Raw genomic sequence first — 26,657 nt, 5'->3', positions numbered from 1 at the left:
TTGGGAGTGTTTGACTATTTACGTTTACTGTGATTGCTGACACGGTTCGGTAGGAGTACTCATCTTGCTATTTGCTTTTAGTTTTTCCTCTGTTCTTTTTCCTCTGTTCCCTCCTCTTCTACTATTTTTGGATTAAAATTGAATTATTTTTTGTTATTACATCTTATCTTCTTTGTTGGGTTATTAGCTCTAACTGTTGGATTGTTATAAGGGTCCCTTTAAGGTTTATAATATGCATTTTTTTTTTTAGTCCTCAACATTGGATTTTACTTTGGGTGGGAGGTGTGGGGAGGAGAAGAAGGGAAAAGACAGGCAAACAAGGTCTCACTAAAGTCTCCAGAGTATATAAGACTGATAGTATAAGGATGGGGTAAGATGGCCAGGTAAATTAGATGGAAGGCCCCCAAGATTCTTTTTTCTACTGATTTCCATTATCCAATGAAAATAATATGACATATGTGTAATTGCCTAGCACATGGTATTCAATAAATGCCAGTTACTTTTTCTAGCACCATTCTCCACAGGCTATGCTGTACCTAGACATCATCATCCTTCTCCTTTTAGGGAATGAAGCTCATCTGGAAAACTAGGGAAGTATAAGTGCAGTACTTTTGTGTGATACAGTTGGTTAGCTGGCTCATGGGGTGTCTCACTGTCTTGCCATGTCCCCAACATCACTCTGCCAGGGTGGGGCTGAGAATAGTTTCCCTAAGGCCTACCAGCTTATCCTAGATTACATGGGGAGGGCTGTGATCTGCAACTCTGCAGGGTACACTCCTCTCTTTTTCATGATGATAATGATAGGGAAAGAAGCAGGCATGCATGCTGGTTTTGTGGGATGTCTTCAGGATCCCAACAGTCTTGCTGTACTCAGTATCTTGGAAATCCATATCATTTCCAGTCAGGACGTGGTCCCCTCCCTGAAGTCCTGCTCAATGTGTATCAAGGTCAGGACTCACCTAGAAATGAAGATGCCTAGTTGGGAGGTCTTTCCTCCTCAGATATTAAATCCGAACAAAGCTCCAGGAGGCTTTTTCAGTATGACAGTTCAGGGCAGAACTGAGTCAACTCACTATTAGTTAGGGGGTGTACCCTCTCATGAGGAGAAATCCACGCTGGGCAATTCTCATAGAAAGGCAGGAAAACCACTAGGTAGTCACTGTAAGGAAACCAGCTGTCTATCTGTGGCAAGTTCCTCACCCACCACAGGCCTCGGCCACCCTAGGCTCTACTCACTACCAATTCAGTCTCTATAGTATACACCCATAACCCAACAAAGTCTACCTTCAAATGTCATGTTCTTAAATACATTTTACAATAGTACGTTTCCATTTCTCCCCTCACAGCCTTTGTTATTACTACCACGCATTATATATGTTGAAAACCTCATAATCCACTGTTGTTATTTTTGTTTAAACAGTCAACTATCCTTTACATGTGATTAATAAAAAAGAAACAATCTTGTATTTCTATCCATATAGTTGCCATTTCCAATGATCCTCATTTCTTTGGGTAGATGCAGATTTCTATTTAGTATCATCCTTCTGCCTAGAGAATGTCCTGTAACATTTCATACAGTAGAAGTCTGCTGGTGTTGAGTTCTCTCAGCTTCTATGCGTCTGAAACTTATTTTACCTTCATTTTCGAAAGATGTTTTGCTGGGCATAGAATTTTAACTTCTAGTTATAAAATTCTAGATATAGAATTTATGTCAGTAGTTTAAAACTGCGATTCCATTGTCTTCTTGCTTGCCTTGTTTCCAACAAGAAATTTTGTTATCCTTCTCTCTATTTTTCTGTATATAACATGTATTTTTGTTTCTTATCAACACACATATATTCTTTTTTTTAAGTTTATTTATTTATTTTGAGAGAGAGAGCGAGAGAGAGAGAGAGAGAGCGAGCATGCACAAGCAACTGGGCAAGGGGTAAAGAGAGAGAGAGTGAGCAAATCCCAAGCAGGTTCCACACTCAGCACGAAGACTGACACAGAGCTCCATCTCACTAAGTTGTGACATCATGAGCTGAGCTGAAATCAAGAGTCGGATGCTTAACTGACTGAGCCACCCAGGTGCCTCATCTTCTGACTTCTTAAGGGACTGAATATTAGTTCAGTGGTTATATTATAACGTATTAACTATTCACCTAGACTGCTTCTAGTTATTTTATTATGATAAACAAAGCTGTAATGAACAGCCTTTAAAAATACCTTTACATATGTAAGTATAGCTACAGAATAAATTCCTTTAAGTAGAATTGCTGATTCAAAAGAATTATGACTTAAAAGTCTAATGAATATAAATAAGCTTCCCTGTGAAAAGACTGAACAAACCTACACTGAACAAACCAACAACATATGAGAATGCTTCCTTTTTCCACATTCTTGTCACTGGAAATTCTCAAATGTTTAAACATCTGACCTTGTGTTAAGTGAAAACTGTACTTCCTAATTTATATTCTTTAATCATAAGATGCTAATCTTTTCAGTTATCTATCTACATAATACTAAATTATATGTTTTTTGAGCAAAATTATAATGCAAAATCCAAGGTGCTGTTATTTATTTCATTGTTGAGTCCACCAAAGCCTCCTGCTCCCAGAGAGTGGATGGTATCAAGTTGACACTTGATACTGCACTATTTATGTGTTTACTACTACTTGCAATAACAAAAGCTATTAGGTGGTGGGTGTCCTAGGGTCAACTATCCCTGCATGAATTAGGTTTGCTGCTGATTAAAAATGCCTTTGCCCATATTTTGGATCTCCTCTGGATTATGATTTCTTTTGGGGATTTCTTTTAGGGGTAGAGGTACATTATTATGTTTCTCTTAGTGTTAGATACATACATAGTGTATATAGTTATACACACACATAGATGTATGTGTATATATACACATATACATACATTTTTTTTCCTGTGAACTGCTTGTTCATGTTGCCTACCAATTTTTCTTTATCCTTACTGTTTTCTAACAGTTCTTTGCATGTTAATGCAACTAACTCCTTGTTATATGTTACTAGTGCTTCTTCTGTGCTTTATTTTATTATTTATCATTATGATTATAATTATTAAATTATTAAATTTTCCTTAGGGTGTTTTTATATACAATCTTTTTAAAATGCATGCTGTCAATTTTATCATTCTTTTCCCTCCTGGCTTCTGGGTTTGTCATTCTTTGAAAAGACACTTTTCCTCAAAGATTATAAAAACATTCATTTATGTTTTCTTCTACAACTTTTTTTTTCACTTAAACTTTGGACAGCTTGGGATTAAATTTAGTATAAGGAATGTTACAGGTATCCAATTTTATGAATGTTTTCACTATTTATTACTTAGTCCATCTTTTTGCCACCAATCTGAGATGGAGTCTTTATCACATACCTTCCCCATTATTCACACTGTATCTGGCTTCTACGTCTAAATTCTCCTCTGTTTCCTTGCTTTATCTCTCTATTCCTGTGCCTGTACCAAATTATTTTAATTTCTATGGCTTTCTAATTGCCTTCATATTACTTACAGCAGGTTCCTGTATCTCCACTTTCCCTGTGTTTTTATTTTTCAGAATTTTCTAGGCTAATCTTTCATATTTAGTATGATTTTATAACATTCTTATAGCTAATCTCCAGTCTTGTAAAGCAAAAAAATACAAAATAAAACAATTAACAAATAAACAATGTTTTTGAGCTCTCATGCATTTATAAAGAGACTTAGGGACAAATATGTTTCTCATGACACTGAATACTTATGGTCAAGAATAAGGTTCTTCTTTCTATTTATTCATGTTTTTTTCTTTTCTTATACTCTTCAGTAGAATTTTTAAACTCTCTTCTTTATATGTAAGGCACATTTCTTATTAGGCATATAAGTAGGTATTTTCTCTCCTCTGTAATTATTACAAATGAGACCTTCTCCCATATTTCCTGAGTAATTTATATATATGAAAGGCATTTATTTTTGTCTTAGTTTACAGAATATTTTAAAAGTTTTATTTGGAAATACTAACAAAAAAGTTATGAAAACAACAAAAGATTCACCCATTGTTAGCATTTTGCTACCACTTTACATCATTCTATCTCCTTTTTTATATAAACATATGTATGTACACAGACATATACGTAAATAACATATACACCATAACCCTTTTGTCACTAATAGTTAAGTGTATATCTTCTAAAAACAAAAGTATTCTCTTACATAACCAAATTATTATTAAATTCAGGAAATTTAACAATGATATATTATTTAACCTATAATCCATATTTCAATTTGGTCAATTGTACCCTTATTATACTTTAACCAGTGCTTCTAGATTCTTACTGTTTCTGATAGTTTCTTAGACTATTTTAGGGGTTTTTATAGGAACAAAGAAATAACATCTAAGAATAACAATAATTTTGCCTTCTCTTTTCCTCTATTCTTCTTGGTATGATTTCTCAAAGTCTTAGGCTACGATGGTCACACCACAAATAGGTCACATATCTAAATTTGAAGAGTTCAGTAACTATTCTCTCCAAAATAGAAGTATACAAAAAATGCCAGCCTATAAGCCAGAAGTTCATGATCAAGTCCTAGTTATGCTATTAATGAGCTGTGCAATATTTGGAAAAATACTTAATCTTTCTGACCTTCATCAGTAAAACGAGAAAGTTGAGACAGATAATCTAGATCATCTCTAAATCTTTTCAGTACCAAAAGAAATCAAATATGCCTCACCATTTTTTCCAGCAAATTTTTTTGTTTTCCTGATCTGTTTTCCACTCTTGAGTCTGGCTGAATGTATATTCTTCTTTTTACCTTTAATCATTAAAGCAGGATCCTGCATTCTTGAAAAATAAATGTGTTTTCAAAATTACTATTATGTTCTCTACAACCATTCACAGAGAATCATATCAAATTTTGACTAAATTTTGAAAACTGAAAGGTATTTTACTGAGCTACTGTCAAGTAGCATGGCAGTTTTAAATATGGAGGTGGTGGGGCACCTGGGTGGCTCAGTCAGTTAAATGTCCGACTTCAGTTCAAGTCACGATTTCACGGTTCATGGGTTCGAGCCACACATTGGGCTCTGTGCTGATAGCTCAGAGCCTGAGCCTGCTTTGGATTCTGTGTCTCCCTCTCTCTCTGCCCCTTTCCTATTCGCACACTGTCTGTCTCTCTCTCTCAAAATTAAATAAACATTTCATAAAAAAGAGTAAAATACTGAGATTACTCCTGAGTAAACTGCAGATAATTCTGTGACAGGCATGCCAGTCACAGTGATTTCTAGCCTTTTCTTTGTACCACCTATGGGTTTCTCTCCTTTATGAGAAGTCATCTACAAGTATTCTGAATCCCATGCCCCTCACTCCTCAAACTGGCATGCTACTATCTACTTACCTTCTAGGGAAAAAAGAGACAGGCTCTTTGCAAGAAAAAAGAACTTGCCATCTGGGACTGTACTGATCAAAAACTACAAACCACTGGCATAAAAAAAGACACACAGGTCAATGGGACAGAGTAGAGCCTGGAAAGAAACCTACATATATATGGTCAATTAATTTACAACAAAGGAGCCTCAAATAAATAATGGGGAAAGGACAATCCTCTCAGTAAAGGATGTTTTGAAAACTGGACAGACACATGCAAACAGTGAGGATGGACCACAATATCATACCATACAAAAAATCAACTCAAAATGGATTAAAGACTGGATTGTAAGACATGAAATTATAAAACTCTAGGAAAAAAAAAAACCACATGGGTTAAACACCCTGACTTTGGTTTGGGGCAATGATTTTTTGGATTTGACACCAAAAACCAAGGCAAAAAAAGGAAAATAAACAATGAGGGCTATGTCAAACTGAAAGTTTCAGCACAACACAGGAAACCATCAACAAAATAAAAAGGCAACCTATTGAATGGGAGAAAATATTTGCAAATCATATATCTGATAAGGGGTTAATATTCAAAATATATAAAGAACATATAAAATGCAAGAGCAAATAAACAATCCAATTAAAAAATGGAAGAGGAACTAAAAAGACATTTTTTTCAAAGAAAACATCTAGGGGTACCTAGGTGGTTCAGCTGATTTAAGTGTTCGACTTTTGATTTCTGCTCAGGTCATGATCTTGCAGTTTGTAAGTTCGAGCCCTGTGTTGGGCTCTGCGCACAGCTCGGAGCTTGCTTGGGATTCTCTCTCTCCCTCTCTTTCTGCTCCTCCCATGCACTCTCTCTGTCTCTCTCAAAATAAATAAACTTAAAAGAAGAAAGACATCCAAATGGCTAACAGGTACATAAAAAGGCAACCAATGTTACTAATAGCAGGAAAATGCAAGTGAAAACCACGATGAGATATCACCTCACAAGTGTTATAATGATTATCATCACTACTTCTGGATATTTATCCAAAGAAAATAAAATTACTATCTTGAAAAGATATCTGCACCCCATATCCACTGCAGCATTATTTATATTAGCCAAGACGTGGAAATAACTTAAATATCCACTGATAGATGAATGGATAAAGAAACTGGGTATATAGGGGTGTCTGGGTGGCTTAGTCAGTTGAGCATTCGTGGCCCAGATCATGATCTCACAGTTCATGAGTTCGAGCTCCACGTCAGGCTTTGTGCTAACAGCTCAGAGCCTGGAGCCTGCTTCAGATTCTGTGTCTTCCCTCTGCATCTCCCTTATTTGCACTGTCTCTCTTTCTCTCTCAAAATAAGCATTAAAAAAATTAAAAAAAGAAAATTATTATATATAGATGCATATATACACATATACATATAAATACATACATACATATACACATATATATACACAATGGAATATTATTCAGTCATAGAAAAGGAAATCCTGCCATTTGTGACAATATGAAAGGACCTAAAGGGTATTATGCTAAGTGAAATAAATCAGACAGAGAAAAACAAATGCTGTATGATCTCACTTATATGTGGAATCTAAAAACAAACAAACAAAAAAATATAAACCCACCCCAAACTCACAGAACAGATGGGAGGTTGCCAGAGGCCAGGGGGTGAAAGAGTGGGTGAAATGGGTGAAGGTGGTCAGTAAGTACAAACTTGCATTTATAAGATAAATAAGTCCTGAGGATGGAATATACAGCATTGTAACTGTAGTTAACAATTCTGTATTGTATAGCTGAAAGTTGTTGAGAGAGTAAATCTTAGAAATTCTCATGACAGGAAATTTTATAACTGTGTAGTAATGGGTATTAACTAACCTGATTTGGAAAAAGAAAGAATGAAAATTAGCATTAGGCTGAAATACACCAAATCTCTCATTACTCTCAAAAAAAAAAAAAGTAGAAGAATTTTCTGGGTTAAAAAAATAACTGTATAGTAAACAAGGCAACAACACTAAAAAATAAAGTTCTTCACTTAGGAGTAACTGTCCAGTGACTCTAATGTCCCAAGCATAGATCAATCTATAAAGTCTATAGCATGCCTGGAGAGAAAGATGTAAGTTGCTAGCATACCTGAAATTCTTAGTTGAGGAGTTCTTATTTGTTTGATCTTCAAAGATAAGTATCTTTGGTAAAGTCTTTTCTGGCATCTTACACATGTCACCTGTGTGCTTTGCATCTGTTCCTGCTTTCAGCCTGGATGATCTCCTCAACACACATTGAGTGTCCTGGTCAGACTTATTTTCCACTGATTTTGAACTTCCCTTATTATTTACTAGTGAATCACAAGAGGTAACATTTTGATAAACCGAAGTTTGCAATTCAAACGGATTTGGATCTTCTACAGTCTGTAATGAGATGTAAACACATGAAGAAATAATTCTAGCAATGCAAAAAATTTTAAATGAGAAGAGGGGCACCTAGGTGGCTCAGATGGTTACATGTCTGATTCTTAATTTCAGTTCAGGTCATGATCTCACAGTTCTTAAGTTTGAGCCCTGAGTCAGGCACTGTGCTGACAGCACAGAACCTGCTTGGGATTCTCTCCTCTCAAGCTCTCTGCCCCTTCCCCACTCACGTGCACTCTGTCTCTCTCTCTCTCTCTCCCTATCTCTCTCAAAATAAATAAACATGAAAACAATTTTAAATGAGAAGAAATTATGTATTATCTTGTCCTTTACACAAAAATGACTCTTATGATGAAAGTACAAAAATCCACATAGTGAAAAATGTAACATTATAATAATAAAGAATAATGCAGATTTAAACACCTAAGACAAGAGGATAAGTAAAAATTATTTTTATCACTATTAATACCTAAATTTCAAGGGCAAACCTAAGATTCCTCTAGATTCTTTAATGTCAATGGAAATAGGTAGCAAAAAATGATGAGAGGCATATAAAAACAATAGAAATGTCGTACTAGACCAGATCAATGTTCTAGTCAGCTCAGTGCCTGTTGTTTGACAGGAGGAAGTGATATTTTATGGGACAAGATAGTATATAACTTCCATTACATTCATTTTAAAAGATTACAGTATATCATGAATGGCTCCAACTGCCCCTTAATAATCCATTATAGGTTTAACCTTCATGAAGACAAAAGTATTTTTATACATATCACGTAAATCTTTCTTCAGCTTATTTATATATCCAGCTTGCAAAGCTTTTTGGGGTACAAGTTCCATATTTTTATTACAGTTGAGTTAAAAGGTATTTAATTTGTTCTAAATCAATCTCTTTTTTAACAAATTTCTTTTTTTTTTGAACACTTGCTAAATTGTGCTCATTCTATTAATACCAATCAATTGTCATTTCCTACATTATACTCAGATTACCTCTTTTCAGATTAGAATACTGCAATGTTTAATTTAACCTCCATGCCCTAATCCCATGATTAGTTTTTACTTTGGAATGCTTTTTATGAGAATTTCATGCAGTATTATGCCAGTTATGTATTCTTCAACATGAGCCTAGTATCATGTTATATAAATTGTCCCAGGCATATTCATTAAAGTGTCCTGGTAAGAGTCAAAAGCAAAAGAAAGACAACAATCCAAATGACCATCATTAGTGAATTAGGTAAATAAATTACATTTTATGTAATATATGTATACACACCATACACAAAATATCCATATAGTAGATAGTATTCAGCAAGTAAAAAGATTTAAGTAGTATGCCACATTTGCTGACACAGATAACCAAGAGGTATTATTATTAAATTTAAAAAGCAAGTTGCAAAATTTCAATTATACTTCAATAAAAATATTTTTAAAAGTTGCAAAGTATTATGTATAATTTAGTCTCATTTATATAAAGTAAACTTACATAGAATATGCATAGAAAAAATTGGAGACAGATACACCAAACTGTGAATAGTGATTATTTCTGAAATGTGGAATTGTGGGGGATCTTTTCTTATTATTATGTATTGCTGTAATATTTGATTTTTTTTTAATAATCAGGATATATTACTACTGCAGTCAGGGGAAAAAAAAGATTTCCTTAAAAAGAAAAAAACCTGTCAACATAAAAAAGAGACTTGGCCAGTGGCAGCCCACTGCGGGGTCTTGAGGGATAATACTGCAGGGATTCTAAACCCAAGGAATTGTACCACCTGACAGTATCCTCAGACACAGACCGCAAAGTTCTGCTGAAGCCAGGGATGACTCTTCCCTCTCCTGGGCACCCAACCACATATGTTTTATGTTAACCAGAAATCAATGTGGAGTATCTCATCTCTACTCCACACCCAGGGAGACATAGTGATTTTCTGGGCTAATAGGAAAAATTCTGGTAAATAGTTATTTCCTTCATATATACAAGCAATATAATGATACATTTTCTCAGGTCTTTGGTGAGAAAGTTATATATTTTGACATTAGACCCTTGAAAATGCTACCCCAGGAATCTGTAGAAAGATCAGTTTATGCTTTACATCCTAAAGCATCTTCTGAGCACTGATATTTGGGTAGGAGATATGAATTTAAAACAAAAGTATATAGGCAATGAAGACTTGCCAAAGGTCACTATATAAGGCAATATCACAGACTCATACTTGCACTTACATGCTGCAGTGAAAGATGCTTGGAATCCTGGTCAAAGGGCCGAGAACAAAGAGAATCCAAGTGCACCTCTGTTATCTGTGTACAGTCTTCACTGGTCTGACACATCTTGGGCTCCACTCCTGAACATTCATGTCCAGCACTGAGACTGCTGCCTCCCTCTTTTTTGTGACAGATGGGTCCCTCGTTGGCTTCTGATAATGTGTTTAAAGCTGCTAACAACTCAACTGGCAATGCATCATCCTTTGTGTTTTTTAGTAAATCTCTGTGACATGTCAATACTGATATGGAACTCAGAGAGTTGCTCAATGGGTTGGTCAGCTCTTTAGGATCAAAATCACTCATTATTTCATAGAGTCCTTCCTCCTGAGTGATTTCTGGTGATGTGAGTAACCTTTCTAAGTAAGGCACATATGTTTTAAGACAGCATTCTTCATCTTTGGTTTCTTCGGAATTCACGGTCAAGATGGCTTCCTTTCTAGACTCAGAAAACGTATTTGGTGCTGCTAAGATCTTCTCTGGCTCTATTAACGATTTCTGCTTTAGAGCCACCACATCAGACACTTTAAGAGCAGTATATGAGAGAAAGCTAATTTCGGGAGAGTCTCTGTCTGTGCTTAATTCCTGTGTATTCCAAATAGGAATTCCATCATTATAGCATATATAAAAAATTATAATGAGAACTTTATAGTTTCCTGGTTTATCATCTTGGTAAACTACCACTAAAAAGTTTTATCAATTTCCTTCCACTTCTATAAATAAAAATACTCTTTACTAATTTCTTATGCCAAATCACTAATGACTCTGAATACATCTACAGTGGACCAATTACAATGGGTCATAATTATAGATGCCAATTATCTGTTTAGCTAAGTTTAAATTATCTGTGCTAAGAGAAAAGGCAGAGATGGCATGTATAGTTAAATTAGAAACTGATCTCAAAAATTCACTGCAGTTAATGACCATAAAGTTCTCCTCTGTCCAAAATCACGTTGAATTTTTATTTATTTCTAAATGTTTATTTATTTTTGAGAGAGAAAGCAGGGAATGGGCAGAAAGAGAGGGGAACAGAGGATCAAAAGCAATCTCTGTACTGATGGCAGAGAGCCCAATGTGGGGCTCAAACTCAAGATCATGACCTGAGCTGAAATCAGAGGCTTAACATATGATGGGCCCCTTAATCACTATTGAATTTTTTTAAAAACCAATAACCAGTAATAAATTTGGTGCAGTGTCACCTACTTTTTATTCCCCACCTCTGTATGAATATGTAAATGTGAAAGTAAAAAGGCCAAATGACAAAAGGTCTGAGGAAAAAGGAGGAGAAATAAAGACACAGTTCTATATAAATGTTTTTATAAAAGCCCCAGGTATAAATTAATGGTTCTGCACTGTGGTTGATTTAAACACATAAAACAAAGTTTATATTTTTAAGTGACTATTATTTTTCAAAGACACCATCTTAATAGGTTATACCTATTCTTAGAATTTTTCCACTGTTCAAAATATCATTAGGCTTCTTTTGAAACTGCTTTCAAAAACCATTTACAAGCCATTCAAAAAACTGTCTGAATACTTTAAAGACAACACACTTTTTTTTTTTTTTTAACCATTGAAAACTGTTAATTTGCTTGCCCTTAAATGTTACATTATTTCCCTTGCTTTCTGGCTCCTCACTTAAACAAAGGCATGGAGGTGGTAACGTGTAACATATAGGTGAGATAAAATAAGGTACAAGTATGGCAGGGTGGACCTGGAGAGGTCCTTGACTGCTTGAGTCTGTTGTGGGCAAAGCCAGTCTTAACAGTTCTCTGATTCCCCACAGCACTTAGCAGAAATGAAAGCCAAAACAAGCACTCAACACATGGTTACTGATCAGCAACTGGAAAATGAGAAGTCAGTATCTATCAGGAAATATTAAAGGAACTGGGGTAAAAGACAAACGAACAGAAAGCATTTCTGCTATACCATCTTAGCAATTAGTCTGATAATAAGTTACATACTTCTCCTCTAGATAAATGGTAAGAGACCAAAAATATTGGGTAAGAAACACAGATCAACATACAGCCTAAGGAAGATGGCAAAATAGAAAGACCCTAATCTCATCTCATCCCAAAGACACAACTAGACAACACATTAGTGTGAAAATTCAGAAAATGACCCAAAGACTGTCAGAACAAACTCCATAGCTAAATATACAAAAGAGGCCACATTGAAGAGTGCAGGAAGGGCAGCGATGCAGTGGGGAGCTAAACAAACCTGCAGGACCCTCCCTGGGAGGGAGGACCTCGAGGGGATGGAGAGAAGAGAGAAACATACCATCACACTGAGGGGAAGGCCACTCAGATAAAAGAAATCTCCATAACATTTGGGTTTGAAAATGAGGGGGACTGAATTTCATGGGTTTTCACAACCAGTGGGACTTAAAACCTAGAACTTTAAAAATCAGCAGGCTCGGCTCTTGGAGAGCCAGGAGGATGAAAGGAAACTAAGACCCCACCTTAAAGGGACAGCACACAAAAACAGCCTGCAGAGATATACCTTAGAAGCAGCGCTTTGGAAAACACTGGGGAATGGGGGTGGGAGATTAGTTTACTCATCTCAGAATGTGTACCAGAGGTGCAGGGATCCTTGGGAGACTTCTCCAGGAACAAAGGAACTGGAAGGTGCCATTTCCCTCCCCAGACTAAACACTTGGCCATGTAGGGGGACCAGTGGGATACAAACAGTTGCTACCTAACTTCTAACAACACACGTGCTCCTATGGATTTTGTGGATCCTCCCCTCCAACCCTACCAGGCTTGGTCCCCGCCTGCACAGGACTGGGGAGCAAATCTTGCTAACACTGTGGTCCCACCCCTAAGCACTTTTCAGATCCACTCCTTCCAATAAGCTCTAGGTCACAGTCCATTGAAAGAGATGCAACAAGACTCCCAGTGTACAAACTGCCCTGACAGGGGTCAGCAGCACTTCAAAAGTGACTCCTGCCTGAGGGAGAAGGAAAGACAAAACATACACCAGTACAAATGCAGCCCCAACAGTGTACTAGGGGCAGACTACTGGTCTAACTACAGGTACTATCCGCCAACAAAGGCTTCTAAAGGGGCAGCAAACGGAAAGTGCCCTGCATTCTGGTGATACCACTTCTTTGGCAAATGCCTGGTCTGGCCTCCCCTCAGGGCCAAGGTGGCTCCAGACTGGCCCACTAACAACACAGGGAACAAACACTGCCCACCACAGATAAAGAGAGCCATTGCAGATAAATGGACTGTAGGACAAAGTGGCTCAGCCACAATAGCAGGGTACATGAAATACACATAAAAGACACCCCTAAAGCACCAGGTTTTGGTGAACAGGGCACTATAGGAAACCTTCATAAGGTGACTACTGTCAAGAGCTAGAGATGTAGCTGCATTTCCTAACATATAGAAACACATGCAGGGAATTTGACAAAATGAGGAGAGGAATATGTTCCAAATGAAAGAACAAAACAAAATCACAGCAAAAGAGCTAAATGAAATGGAGATAAGTAATATACCTAACAGAGAATTTAAAGTAATGATCATAAAGATACTCACTGGACCTGAGAAAAGAGTGGAAGACTTCAGTAAGACCCGTAACAAAGAAATAAAAAACATAAAAAAGAACCAATCAGAGATGAAGAACTTAATACATGAAGTTAAAAATACAGTAGAGGGAAGAATTAGTAGACTACAGGGAGCTGAAGAACAGATCAGTGACCTGGAGGACAGAGAAATGGAAAGAAATCAAACTACACAGGTGAGAAGGAAAAAAAATGAAAACAGACTTAAGGAACTCAGCAATACCATCAAGCATAGTAACATTCACATTATAGGAATCCTAGAATGGGAAGAGAGAGAAATGAGGGCAGAAAATTTACTTGTAGAAATAATAACTGAAAACTTCCTGAATATGAAGGAAGGAAACAGAAATCCAGATCCAGGAGGTGCAGCGATGCATCAACAAACTCAACTCAAGAGGGTCCATACCAAGACACATAGTAATTAAAATGGTAAAAAGTAGTGACAGAGAATTTTAAAAGCAGCAAGAGAAGAGAAAACAGTTACAAACAAGGGAAACCTCATCAGATTATCAACTGATTTTTTGGCAGAGATTCTGCAGGCCAGAAGGAAGTAGCATGATATATTCAAAGTACTGAAAGGAACAAATCTGCAACCACGAATAATCTATCCAGCAAGGCTATCACTGAGAAGAGAAGGAGAGATAAAGAGTTTCCCAGACAAACCAAAGTTAAAGGAATTCATGACCACTAAACAGCCCTACAAGAAATGTTAAAGAGGACCCTTTAAGAGGAAAGGAAAGACCATAGGTATGAGTAAGAAAAGTAGGAAACACAAACACCGTAAAAATAAGTACATCTGTAAAAAACAGTCAAGGGACTCATAAAATAAAAAGATGTAAAGTATCACACCATATACCTAAAACACAGGGAGGAGAGGAATAAAGAATGGGTTCCAACTTTAGAAACCAGCAACTTAATATAGACTGCTATATGAAGAAAATGTTATATACAAACACAGTAATCTCAAATAAAAAACCAGTAATAAATATATAAAAAATAAAGAGAAAGGAATCCAAGTATATCACTAAAGAAAGCCAATCAATTGTGACAGGAGAAAGAGAAGAAAGGAACAACAAAAATCACCATAAAACAAGTAACAAAAGGGCAATAAGTAATTACATATCAATAATTACTTTGAATGAAAATGAACTAAAATACTCCAATCAAAAGATATAGGGTGACGGTTGGATTAAAAAAAATTAAGACTTATTTATATGCTGCATATAAGACACTCATTTCATAACTAAAGACACATACAGATTGAAAGTGAAAGGATGGAAAAGCATTTATCTTGTGATGTGAACAAAAATCTAGAGTAGCAATACTTATATTGGACAAAATAGACTTTAAAAAGAAAGACTGTAGTAAGAGACAAAGACATTACAAAATCATAAATGGAATGATCCAACAAGAAGATACAATTGGACATATTTATGCGCCCAACATGATAGCACCCAAATACATAAAAGTTATTAACAAATGTAAAGGAACAGTAATACAATCATAGTAGGGGACTTAAACACCCCACTTCTATCAGTGGACAGATTATCCAACAAAAAATCAACTAGGAAACAGTGGTGATAATGAACACCGAACAAGTTGAATCTGACAGATGTATTCAGAACACTCCATCCTAAACAGCAGGATATATATTGTTTTCAAGTGCACATAAAGCATTCCCTAGAACAGACCACATATTAGGCCACAAAACAAGTCTCAACAAATTAAAAAAGATCAAAGTCGTATCATACATCTTTTCTGATCACAATGCTATGAAACTAGATATCAATTACAAAAAAAAAAAAAGTCTGGAAAGACCATAGATACATGAGAGTTAAATAACATGCTACTAGGGGTGCCTGGGTGGCTTAGTCGGTTAAGCGTCCGACTTTCGCTTAGGTCATGATCTCATGGTTCGTGGGTTCGAGCCCCGCGTCGGGCTCTGTGCTGACTGCCAGCTCAGAGCCTGGAGCCTGTTTCAGTCTGTCACTCCCTCTCTCTCTGACCCTCCCCTGCTCACACTGTCTCTCTCTCTCTCCTAGAAATAAATAAAACATAAAAAAAAAAAAAAAGAAAAACTTCCTACTTAAAAAAAAAAGAAAACATGCTACTAAACAATGAATGGGTCAAGCAAAAAATCAAAGAGGAAATCCAAAGATATATGGTAACAAATGAAAATGAAAACACAATACTTCAAAAGTTTGAGATGCAGCAAAAGTAGTTCTAAGAGGAAAGTTTATAGCAATACAGGTCTACCTCAACAAGTAAGAAAAATCTCAAGCAGACAACCAAACCTTACTCCTGAAGGAGCTAGAAAAAGAAGAACAAACAAAACCAGTAGAAGGAAGACAAAAATAAAGATTAGGGCAGAAATAAGCAAAATAGAAACTAAAAAATCAATAAAGCAGATCAATAAAACCAGGAGCTGGTTCTGTGAAAAGATCAACAAAATTGATCAACCTTTAGTTAGACTCATTAAAAAAAAGAGAGAGAACTCAAACAAAATCAGAAATGAAAGAGAATAATCACCACCACAGAAATACAAAGGATTATAAGAGAGTGCAATGAAAAATTATATACCAACAAATTGGAGAACTAGAAGAAATGTATAAATTCCTAGAAAGATACACTCTCCTAAAACTGAATTAGAAAGAAATAGAAAATGTAAACAAACCAATTACCAACAATGAAACTGAATCAATAATCAAAAACTCCCAATAAACAAAAGTCCAGAACCAGATGACTTCACAAGTGAATTCTACCAAACATTTAAAGAAGAGTTAATAATGCAGTACCTGAATGGCTCAGTAGGTTGAACGTCCAACTTTGGCTCATGTCATGATCTCGTGCTTTATGGGTTTGAGCCCCTCATGGGGCTGTGTTGACAGCTTGGAGTCTGAAGCCTGCTTCTGATTCTGTGTCTCCCTCTTTCTGCCCCTCCCCCACTCATACTCTGTGCCTCCCTCTCTCTCTCTCTCTCAAAAATAAACAAACATCAAAAAAAAATAGTTAATATCTATTCTTCTCAAACTATTCCAAAATACAAAAGAGGAAGGAAAGCTACCAAATTCATCCTAAGAGGCCAGCATTACCCTGATACCCAAACCAGATAAAGACATCACAAAAAGAATGACAGACCAATGTCTGATGAATACAAATGCAAAAATCCTCAATAAAATATTAGCAAACTGAACCTACATTAAAAAAATCATTCACCACATTCAAATGGGATTTATTCCCAGGATGCAAGGGGTGGTTCAGTATTTGCAAAACAATCAACATGACGTATCACATTAACAAGAGAAAGGATAAAAATGATATGATCATGTCAATCATTGCAGAAAAAGCATTTGACAGAGTACAACATCTATTCATGATAAAAACCCTCAACTAAGTAGGTTTAAAGGGAACATACCTCAACATAATAATGCCCATATAGGAAAACCCACAGCTGACATCATACTCACCTAGGGTTAGGAATTAGACAAGGATGCCCCCTCTCACCACTTTTATTAGTGGAAGTTATAGCCACAGCAATCAGGTAACAACAATAAGACATACCAATTGTGAGGAAGAAGTAAAACTTTGACTATCTGCAGATGACACATGACACTATATTCAGAAAATCCTAAAGACTTCACTAAAAAACTACTAGAACTAATAAATAAATTCAGGAAGGTTGCAGGATACAATATTAATATACAGAAATCCAATACGTTTCCACTAATAATAAAGCAAAGAGAAATTAAGAAAACAATCCTATTTACAACTGCACCAAAGATAATAAAATAAACCTAGCCAAGGCGATAAAGGACCTATACTCAGAAAACCATAAACAGTGATAAAATAAATTGAAAACAACGCAAAAAAAAATGGAAAGACATCCCATGCTGATGGATAGGAAGAACAAATATTGTTAAAATGTCCTTATTACCCAAAGCAACCCCTGTCAAAATACCAATAACATTTTCAACCGAACTAGAACAAATAAACCTAAAATTTGTATGAAAGCAGAGAAAACCCCAAATAGCCATTTTCATTACAAAGTTAATAACTTTTGGATTTCTCACATTCCATTTTTCATCCTAGACTGGTGGCAGATAATCAGGTTAACCAGTATATGCATTGATAAGCAAATTTCCACAGGATCCAAAATCTAAATGAGTTCATACTTTTTATCAGAAATAGTGTTTGGAGGGACATAATTTTTATATTATGTTTTTAAAAACAGTGCTTAAAAGTAGTAGTCTGTAAGTGCTTATGTTTCAAAAGTTCACATGTGGGCTATCTGATGTTTAATTAACTGGTGTTGATTTCAAACAATAAACATTCATTAAAAAACATATTGATACATAAAAAAAAAAAAGACCCTGAATAGCTGAAGCAATTTTGAAAAAGAAAAATAAAGCTGGAAGTATTACAATCCCAAATTTCAAGTTATACTACAGAGCTGTAATAATCAAAACAGTATGGTACTGGTACAAAAACAGACACACAGATCAAAAGAACAGAATAGAGAGTCCAGAAATTAAACCATAATTATATGGTCAATTAATCTTCAACAAAGGAGGCAATAAAATGCGAAGAGAAAAAGTCTCTTCAACAAATGGTGTTGGGAAAACTGAATAGCTATGTGCAAAAGAATGAAACTAGACCACGGACATCGTACACAAAAATAAACTCAAAATTGAAAAAGAACCTAAATGTGAGACCTAAAAATCATATAAATCCTAGAAGAGAACCCAGGCAGGAGTGTCTCTAATATCAGCAATAGCAGTATTTTTCTAGATATGTTTTCTAAAACAAGAGACACAGAAGCAAAAATAAACTCTTGGGAACTACATCAAAATCAAAAGCTTCTATGCAGCAAAAGAAACAATCAACAATCAGCAAAACTAAAAGAGTGAATGGGAAAAGATATTTGCAAATGACATACCCACTACAGGATTAATATCTAAAATATATAAAGAATGTATACAAGGGTGCCTGGGTGGCTCAGTCAGTTAAGCATCTGACTGACTCTTCATCTCAATTCTGATCATGATCTCATGAACCGTGAAACTCCAAATTATAGAAGCAGCTCAAGTCCACTGATAGATAGATAAAGAAGAAGTGGTATGTATACAATGGAATATTTTTCAGCCATAAAGAAGAGTGAAATCTTGCCATTTGCAACAAATGGATGGATCTAGAGTATAAAGCTAAGCAAAATAAGTCACTCAGACAAAAACAAGTACCATATGATTTCACTCATATGTGGAATCTAAGAAACAAACAAATGAACAAAGCAAAATTAGATAAACCAAAAAACAGACTGTTAACTATAAAATATAAACAGATGCTTATCAGTGGGAGGTGGATGGGGATATGGGTGAAATAGGTGAAGAAATTTAAGAATACACTTATCTTGATTAACACTGAGTAATTTATATATAGAGTTCCTGAATCACTACATTGTACACTTGAAACTAATATAACACTCTATGTTAACTATGCTGGAATACAAAAAAAAAAAAACAAAAAAAACCAAACCCACAGATGAAGAAAATACCATCTCATTAAAGGAAAAACAAATACTAGGAGGGATTGTTAGACAAGAATACATTTCTATTTACTGAAATGGTTTAGTCATATTCTTACTCAGGGAATGAATCTAAATGGACTATACTTTAATCAATACAATTTTCTAAAAATCTAAACATGTGATCTACATAGAAATCTCTTTTATATAGACCAACCTTTTCTGGGTGTGGTAAAATTTCAACATTTTCAGCCTCAGGTCCTAAAAGATAACAATATGTTTTACTCCGGTTTTATTAAAGCACTAAAAACACATCCTCTCACTTAGCATTTCTTAATCATATAACTTGAAATGACTCCCTCAGACATTCAGTGATTTGTAAAATATTTTATAAATATTATACGTATTTATTAATGTAAAAGTATTATTATATTGGCAATAAACAAAAGAAAATTTTTCCATTTCTTTAAAATATACTTTATATGAAAATACGTAAAAATAAAATTATTTAGCAGTAGTTCAGCTAAAAGCCAGCCTCTCTATTTCTGCTGAGTTATTCTAAGTATAGGTAAGTACAAGAGCAAAAAATCATAGCTACTTTCTCAGGGTCATTATCTTCTTTCTCCATTATAGGTAATAGAATATAAATTAATTTATGCTGTCAAGTTAGGCCTGTGAAGGAACACCCCATGTACAGGCCAAAAGGAATCAGGAGGTTGTCCTAAATATGACTTCCCATTTACCACCCCCTCTTCACTCTGCTCCCTCTGCAATTCATACCAATCAAAGTTGAAGGAGGATCAGGAAAAAAGGTACTTCTCCAATTCCATTCCTCTGGCTTCATACCTTCATCATCAAGGACCAGGTACTCTGACATACTTAGGTAGGAATTTAGGGCTCATTGGAGTTTCAGGCATATGCTTGAATCATTCGTTTGGTTTCTTTTGATTAGGCAATATCTAGAGCTACAGCATAAACCAAGTAATTGCCTGCCGACCTTACCATGCATCCTCACAAGCAAAACAGGTTTTTCAGGGGGAAAAATAAGGATAAATATGCTTATCATACCGTGCAAATATCTGCATTTTATTGCTTTTTGTTTTGTTTGTTTCACCTTTGCCATTTGATGATGATAACGCTATGAAAATCAGCTAGGAAGGCTAACATCATGGCATTTCACACCCTCACAGGATAAAGACAGAAAAGTTTTTAAGGATAAATAACTTCTTATCCTTGCATGCGAATTCCTTATGCCAAGGAATATGATAATACATGATATACCGTATCTTATTATTTAAAGTCTTGTCATAGTTGTTTAAAATTTTAGCACAAATGAAAGAAATACTGTAATACAATAGATACATCTTCAATTATCTTTATTTTATAACTGTCGGATCCTTGGGGGGTTAGTTTAAAAACAGAGAAAAAGACTTCATCCTTTTTTTCCTTCTCTAAATTGTAAAGCAAATCCTCAAAGCCATCTCCTTCTATATTGTTTTTAATCATCTGATCATCAAAATGATCATTATTTTATGCTGATAGTTACTATTTTTAAAACTTGACAAGTTGGTACAATAAAAATAGTATACTAAAATATAGTAGTCTATTTTGACTACTATATTAAAAATAAATGTATTTAGAAGAAATTCTCATTTTATAGCTACAAAATTTACTACAAAAATTTAAAACATTTTTTACAAATTAAAAAATTTTGTGGACTTTTGGTCTATTTTGTAATAAATTATTAAAAGATTTTGTACATTTTCTACCTAACGAAACAAAATGTAGTAGTAACAAGTATGTATAAGAAATAATTCTAAAGTGCCAAATGAGAAGAAAATGCTCAGAGGAGCTAAAATTTAACTTATAAACAATTACAGCAATTACTAATTTGTTTATTTTGATCATTCTACAATTTGGTTAGTATTACTTTTGGATTGGGAGGGAGAAAATAGGATTATATTAGAACAGAGCTAGCAATGCTAGCTAACAATGTAATAGTTTCCTCGTATGTGATTTAACCTGAAGTCTAGATGATAATAAAATGAGCTTCCTGTTCGGAATACTCTGAGAGGAATAAAGGGAAGAGGGAGTGGTAGTGAAGTGCCAGAAGGGAAGAGTACTGTCTAGTCAGAGCAGCTTCATGGCAGCAAGAAATGCCATAAAGTCATAATCCTGGTGCCCATGGCATATTTAAAGGCACAGCCAGTTAAAGACTTGTGACTCAAAAGTTGAGTGAGGGTAGCACTAAGAGTGCACAGATACCAAAAGCATCAGATGTCATTCATGACTTTTAGAAGGCCAAAGGTCCTGCCTTTCTCACACTTTTAACTTCCTACTCATTTGGCCTTCTGAGAACCATTAATGCAAATAAATTCATATCTAACTAAGCCTTCTATTTTTAGGCAAAGAAAAATTTACTTTATATGACCCTACCCGTAAAAACATACCTTGAATGCTTCGGTGGTTCAGTGAAAGTTCAGCACGGGGAAATGATTCAGTGACCATTGGACAACTTTTTCTATGCCTAACAAATCAATCAATCAGTTAATAAATATATATAAATTGTATTTGAAATGTTAAGAAAAAAACACTTTCTCATTCAAATACAATTTAAACCTTTTTATCATTTAAAGGAATTTCAAACTTACATGATTTTTTTGCTCCATCATTCCAATTACTTTTATAATTACTACCAATTTGTTAACATTCATATTTCAAGTGGTTACAAAAATTGAGGAACAAGGTGAAAAATTAATGGATGAAGTTTAGGAGTGTAAACAAGATAACCTTACATTTAGGTGTAGACATCAGTTTGGAATGACTGTGTACCAAATAGGGATAGTGAGGGAGAAAAATTGGTCCTGCTTTATGTGTCTTGGTTATCGAAATCCTAGAATACATTAAAATCTTGTCATTATAGTTTTAGATGTAAGTGAAAGTCACTAATGAGTAAATTCTCAGTTATTATTTATCATTCTTGTATTTCACGGTAGGCAAAGAACACGTATGAAATATTGATGGAAAGAGATTGAAAGCAACAAAACGGTCATGCCTAGTCAGCATTTTGATCATCTGCCCTGGGATAATTAAAGGTTGATTGAAGAAAAGCAGTCAGTTAACTATTTTTTCCTTTATCTAATTTACTACACAAACGCAATAAAGATAGTTCCCTTAGAAGAAAAAAAGAAACCCTCTTGTTCCAGTTGTTTCGAGAGCAGTTTTATATACCAGGCATAGCTACTTGAAGCCTAAACAAGAATAATTAATTGAACACTTTCTCCTGTCTAAAAACAGAAGTGATCAATATATGCTACCTTGAAAAAATAACTGAAGTTGCTCACATAGAATAATTTCTATGAGGCAAATAGGAATGAATGTTGATTTTTTTTCCCTAAAATGTGATTCTTTGTGAAGAACAAGCTGATTTAAAACAAAATAAAATCATAGTTTGAGTCAACAACGGAATTTTTTTCTTAATTACAAAGGAGAATTTAAGACTTAAGTCTGAAAATAGAGCAAACTTTCAACTAAATTATTAAAAAATGGTTATTTATATTAAGAAAGCAAACAATGTACATGACTAACAGTAGAGGAAATGCATTATTAGATTCAAGTTATACAGTGAAATATTTTGAGGCCACCAAAATTCATGTTTTTAAATGATATTAATGACATAAGAAAATAATTTGATAAATTATTACTAAAAAATTTTTTTATTTATTTCTGAGAGAGAGACAGCATGAGCAGGAGACGGTCAGAGAGAGGGAGACACAGAATCTGAAACAGGCTTCAGGATCTGAGTTGGCTGTCAGCACAGAGTCCGACATGGGGCTCGAACCCACGAACAGTGAGATCATGACCTGAGCCGAAGTCGGACACTTAACTGACTGAGCCACCCAAGCACCCCTAAAAATTTTAAATAGGAAATAAAAACCATCTGCAGAATGATTCTAAATCTGCAAAAATTATAAACCAAAAATAAAGTCTATAGAAAGCCTGAAATAAAATGTACCAAAATGTTAACAAGGGTTCTTTAGGACATGGATGCTGTGTTAGCCTTACCTAACCTTCTTTCTTCCCCTATCTCTATAGATGAACTTATAGTGCTAATATAGTCAATAATAGGGCTATTTTAACAGGGTGGGTCTCAAACTTTTTGTTCTTTGGTTTCCTTTACACTCTTAAAAATGACCGAGAGACTCAAACAGCTTTAGTTTATGTGTAATATATTTATTTATATTTACATATTAGAATTTAAAATAGAGAAATTTTTTAAATAATCAGTAATTTTAAAATAACAGTAAAAGTACACTTATCATGATAAGCACTGAGTAAGGTAGAGAATTGGTGAATCACTACATCATTTACCTGAAACCAATATAACACTGTATATTAACTATACTGGAATTAACATAAAAAACTTAATAAAAATAACAGTAATAATCCATTAACATGCTAATATATTTTTATGAAAATTTATTATATTTTTCAAAATGAAAATGTGGCATTATTTCACATTTTAAAAAAATTATGGCTTCAGAGAAGCCAGCTGTCATCTCAGTATCTGCTACTGCATTCAATTTTTTTGCCAAGCATTGTTTTTTTTTTAGTTATTTGTTTTGAGAGAGAAAGAGCTGGGGGTAGGGAGGAGAGGGGCAAGGGAGAGAGAGAGAAACTCAAGCAGGCTCCATGTTCAGCATGGAGCCCCACATGGGGTCTGCCATAACTGTAGAATTATGGCCTGAGCTGAAATCAAGAGTTGAACACTCAGCTAAGACACCCAGGCGCCCCACCATAGTTTGTTTTATTTAAAGTATATAACAAAAATCTGGCCTCACACAGATAAGCAGTTGGAAAAGGAAGGAGTACGTTAGTAGCCTTTTTGAATAACTCTAGTATCACACCAAAGCAAATTATCACATCAAAACTCTAAAAGGAAAAACTTCCCTAAAGGTTAACTGGAAATGTAGAAATTGAAACACCAACGAACTTTTTGTATACTCTGTCATATTATAACCCATTGGTCTATCTTGAACTTCGAATGGATCTTTCACCTGCACATGGTTTGTGACATTATGCATTGGTCTTTTAGAAAATACTAATTCAGGGTTATGTAGATCTTCTTTATATTGATACATTATTAAAAATCAAAAGATCATTTTTATAAATATTACAACTGATCTCACTTGAAAATTTTAAGTACTGGGAAGCCATCAAGGTTGAAGTGGTAAAAACAAGTTTTCCTAAACTCTAATTTTCACTTGAAAGCTAGAATGTTTTCATTAGCAACAAATATCATAACCTTTTCCTTGAAGTGACTGGCTTCCTTCATTCATTTTCAAGACAAATTCTACCATATCCTCAAGTATGAATGTTAATTTGTCTGTCAATCATTCTTCCAAATTAAAAAAAAAAGTGAGCTAATTTTCTACAATGTTTACAACTCAAACAAGTACAGAAGTGCTCTCCTTAAAAAACTATCACGCTTCAGTAATAAAATACAGAAATATTTAGGCCTACTTCCCCTATCATTGCACAGCATATCAAGAAGGTATATATTCAAGGGTGGAAATTCAGTAAAACAATAATCTTTCTGCTTCATCAAATGCATTAAGTGAAGCTGGCTTTTTTTTCCTTTTTCTTTTTAAGTGCTAATTCATGGAAGTGAAAATTACAGTGACTACTAGTACTAATGGGTGCCACTGCCCTGATTCTTACTAAGACTCCAGTATTTTACCCACCATTTACTTTAGCACTGTATGTGCAAATGCCAATACTATGAAATAGGCAAATAATGTGTTAGCATTATTATGAAAATAGCCTTTCTTTTTTTAAAATTTTTTTAGTTTATTTCTTTTGAGAGAGAGAAAGAGAGAGAAAGTACAATAAGGGGAGGAGCTAAGAGAAAGGAATAGAGAGACAATTCCAAGCAGGCTCTGAACTTCAGTGAAGAGCATGATGCAGGGTTTGATCTCAGGAACTGTGAGATCATGACTTGAACTGAAATAAAGAGTCAGACATTCAACCAACTGAGCCACCCAGGTGCCTAAGAAAATAGACCCTCTAGAAAAAAAAAATAGTCTCAAGGACTCTGACGGGATCTGCAGACCATACTTTGAGAACCACTGTTTTGGCTGTTGTTGGTTTTTTGTTTTTTTTTCATGTTTGTTTATTTTTGAGGGAGAAAGAGAACAAGAGGAGGAGGGGCAGAGAGATGGAGACAGAGTGAACTCTGAGCTGACAGCAGAGAGCCTGATGCAGGGCTCGAACTCACCAAGTGTGAGATCATAACCTAAGTGTAACCTAACTGATGCGTAACTGACTGAGCCACCCAGGTGCCATGAGAACCACTGTTGGAAAAAACTGAAAGGATAAAGCCTTTCAAAGTACAATAATTCTACAAAGCCTAATTTCAATAAGGTCTAGAAATTCTCCTTTCATGCAATGCTATACATTTGCTTTTTAAATAATTTTAATAGAGAATCAACTTAATATGAACCAACCTTTCTCATGAAATGAAACTTATCTAGAATATTTGTAAATAACATTTATGCTGCTAAAGGGGCAATGTTTTTTTCTTCCAAGATTTTATTTAAATTCTAGTTAGTTAATATACAGTGTAGTATTGGTTTCAAGAGTAGAACTTAGTGATTCATCACTTACATGTAACACCCAGTGCTCATCCCAAGAAGTGCCCTCCTTAATGCCCATCCCCCATTTAGGCCATCTACCTATGCACCACCCCTCCAGCAACTTCAGCTTGTTCTCCATAAGGGGAGAAGCTAAGAGTCTCTTATGGTTTGCCTCTCTACCTGTTTTTATTTTATTTTTTAAAGGGATAACCATTTTAAAAATATACAATAACTCTAAAACTCCTGAGAAAATGAAGATTCATTTTAGTGTGTAAAATTACAAATATCTACAATATAACAAAGCCAGAAATTAATATACTTACTGGAAAAGAACTTGATTTTGTTCCATTTCATCCTGAGGTCGCTAGGGGGAGGGAAAAGGTATTTTTTTCCTAAATGATAAATGCTAATATAAGAATTAAAAATTCAACATTTAAGATAATTCTTGTTACTCTTTCTTAGCATTTTTTCTTGTGGTAAAATATATCTATAACACAAAATTCACCATCATAACCATTTTATGCATGCAGTTCTGTGGCATTTTGTGCACAATGCTGTACAACCATCATCAGCATCCGGCCGAAACAAGGTTTCTATTAAGTACTAACTCCCCATTCACCCCTCTCCCAACCCCTCGTACCTATCCTAATTTCTGTCGCTCTGAAACTAAGCATCTAACATAAATGGAATCCATATAATATTTGTCCTTTTGTGTCTGAACTTATTTCACTTAGCATAATGTCTCAAGGTTCACCCATGTTGTATTATGTATCACTATTTCCTTCTTTTTCAATTCCAATGTATGTATGTACCACATTTTGTTTATACACTCAACTGTTGATGGATGCTTGTGTTGCTATAACCTTTTGGCTACCTGAAAAATGTTTCAGTGAATGTGGATGTACAAATATCTTTTTGAGTC

The 26,657-nt window shown here is 34.9% G+C and overlaps 1 protein-coding gene and 1 pseudogene across 1 annotated transcript in view; both read right to left on the bottom strand.

Moving 5' to 3' along the window:
- ANKRD31 (ankyrin repeat domain 31) overlaps positions 1 to 26,657 on the bottom strand; it is a 130,494-nt gene that overhangs the window by 88,141 nt on the left and 15,696 nt on the right. Inside the window, 6 exon segments of the mRNA XM_077759843.1 lie at positions 4,714 to 4,823; positions 7,481 to 7,755; positions 10,045 to 10,599; positions 19,318 to 19,361; positions 21,551 to 21,627; positions 26,059 to 26,099. Coding sequence (XP_077615969.1) covers positions 4,714 to 4,823; positions 7,481 to 7,755; positions 10,045 to 10,599; positions 19,318 to 19,361; positions 21,551 to 21,627; positions 26,059 to 26,099 — 1,102 coding nt within the window.
- On the bottom strand, positions 729 to 1,641 carry LOC144228045 (PDZ domain-containing protein 11 pseudogene; annotated as a pseudogene).

Source organism: Crocuta crocuta, unplaced genomic scaffold (genome assembly GCF_008692635.1).
Source record: "Crocuta crocuta isolate KB4526 unplaced genomic scaffold, BGI_CrCroc_1.0 scaffold162, whole genome shotgun sequence".
Classification (NCBI taxonomy): Eukaryota; Metazoa; Chordata; class Mammalia; order Carnivora; family Hyaenidae; genus Crocuta; species Crocuta crocuta.
Note: the sequence above shows the minus strand (reverse complement) of the source record. Positions and strands in the feature narration are given on the sequence as shown.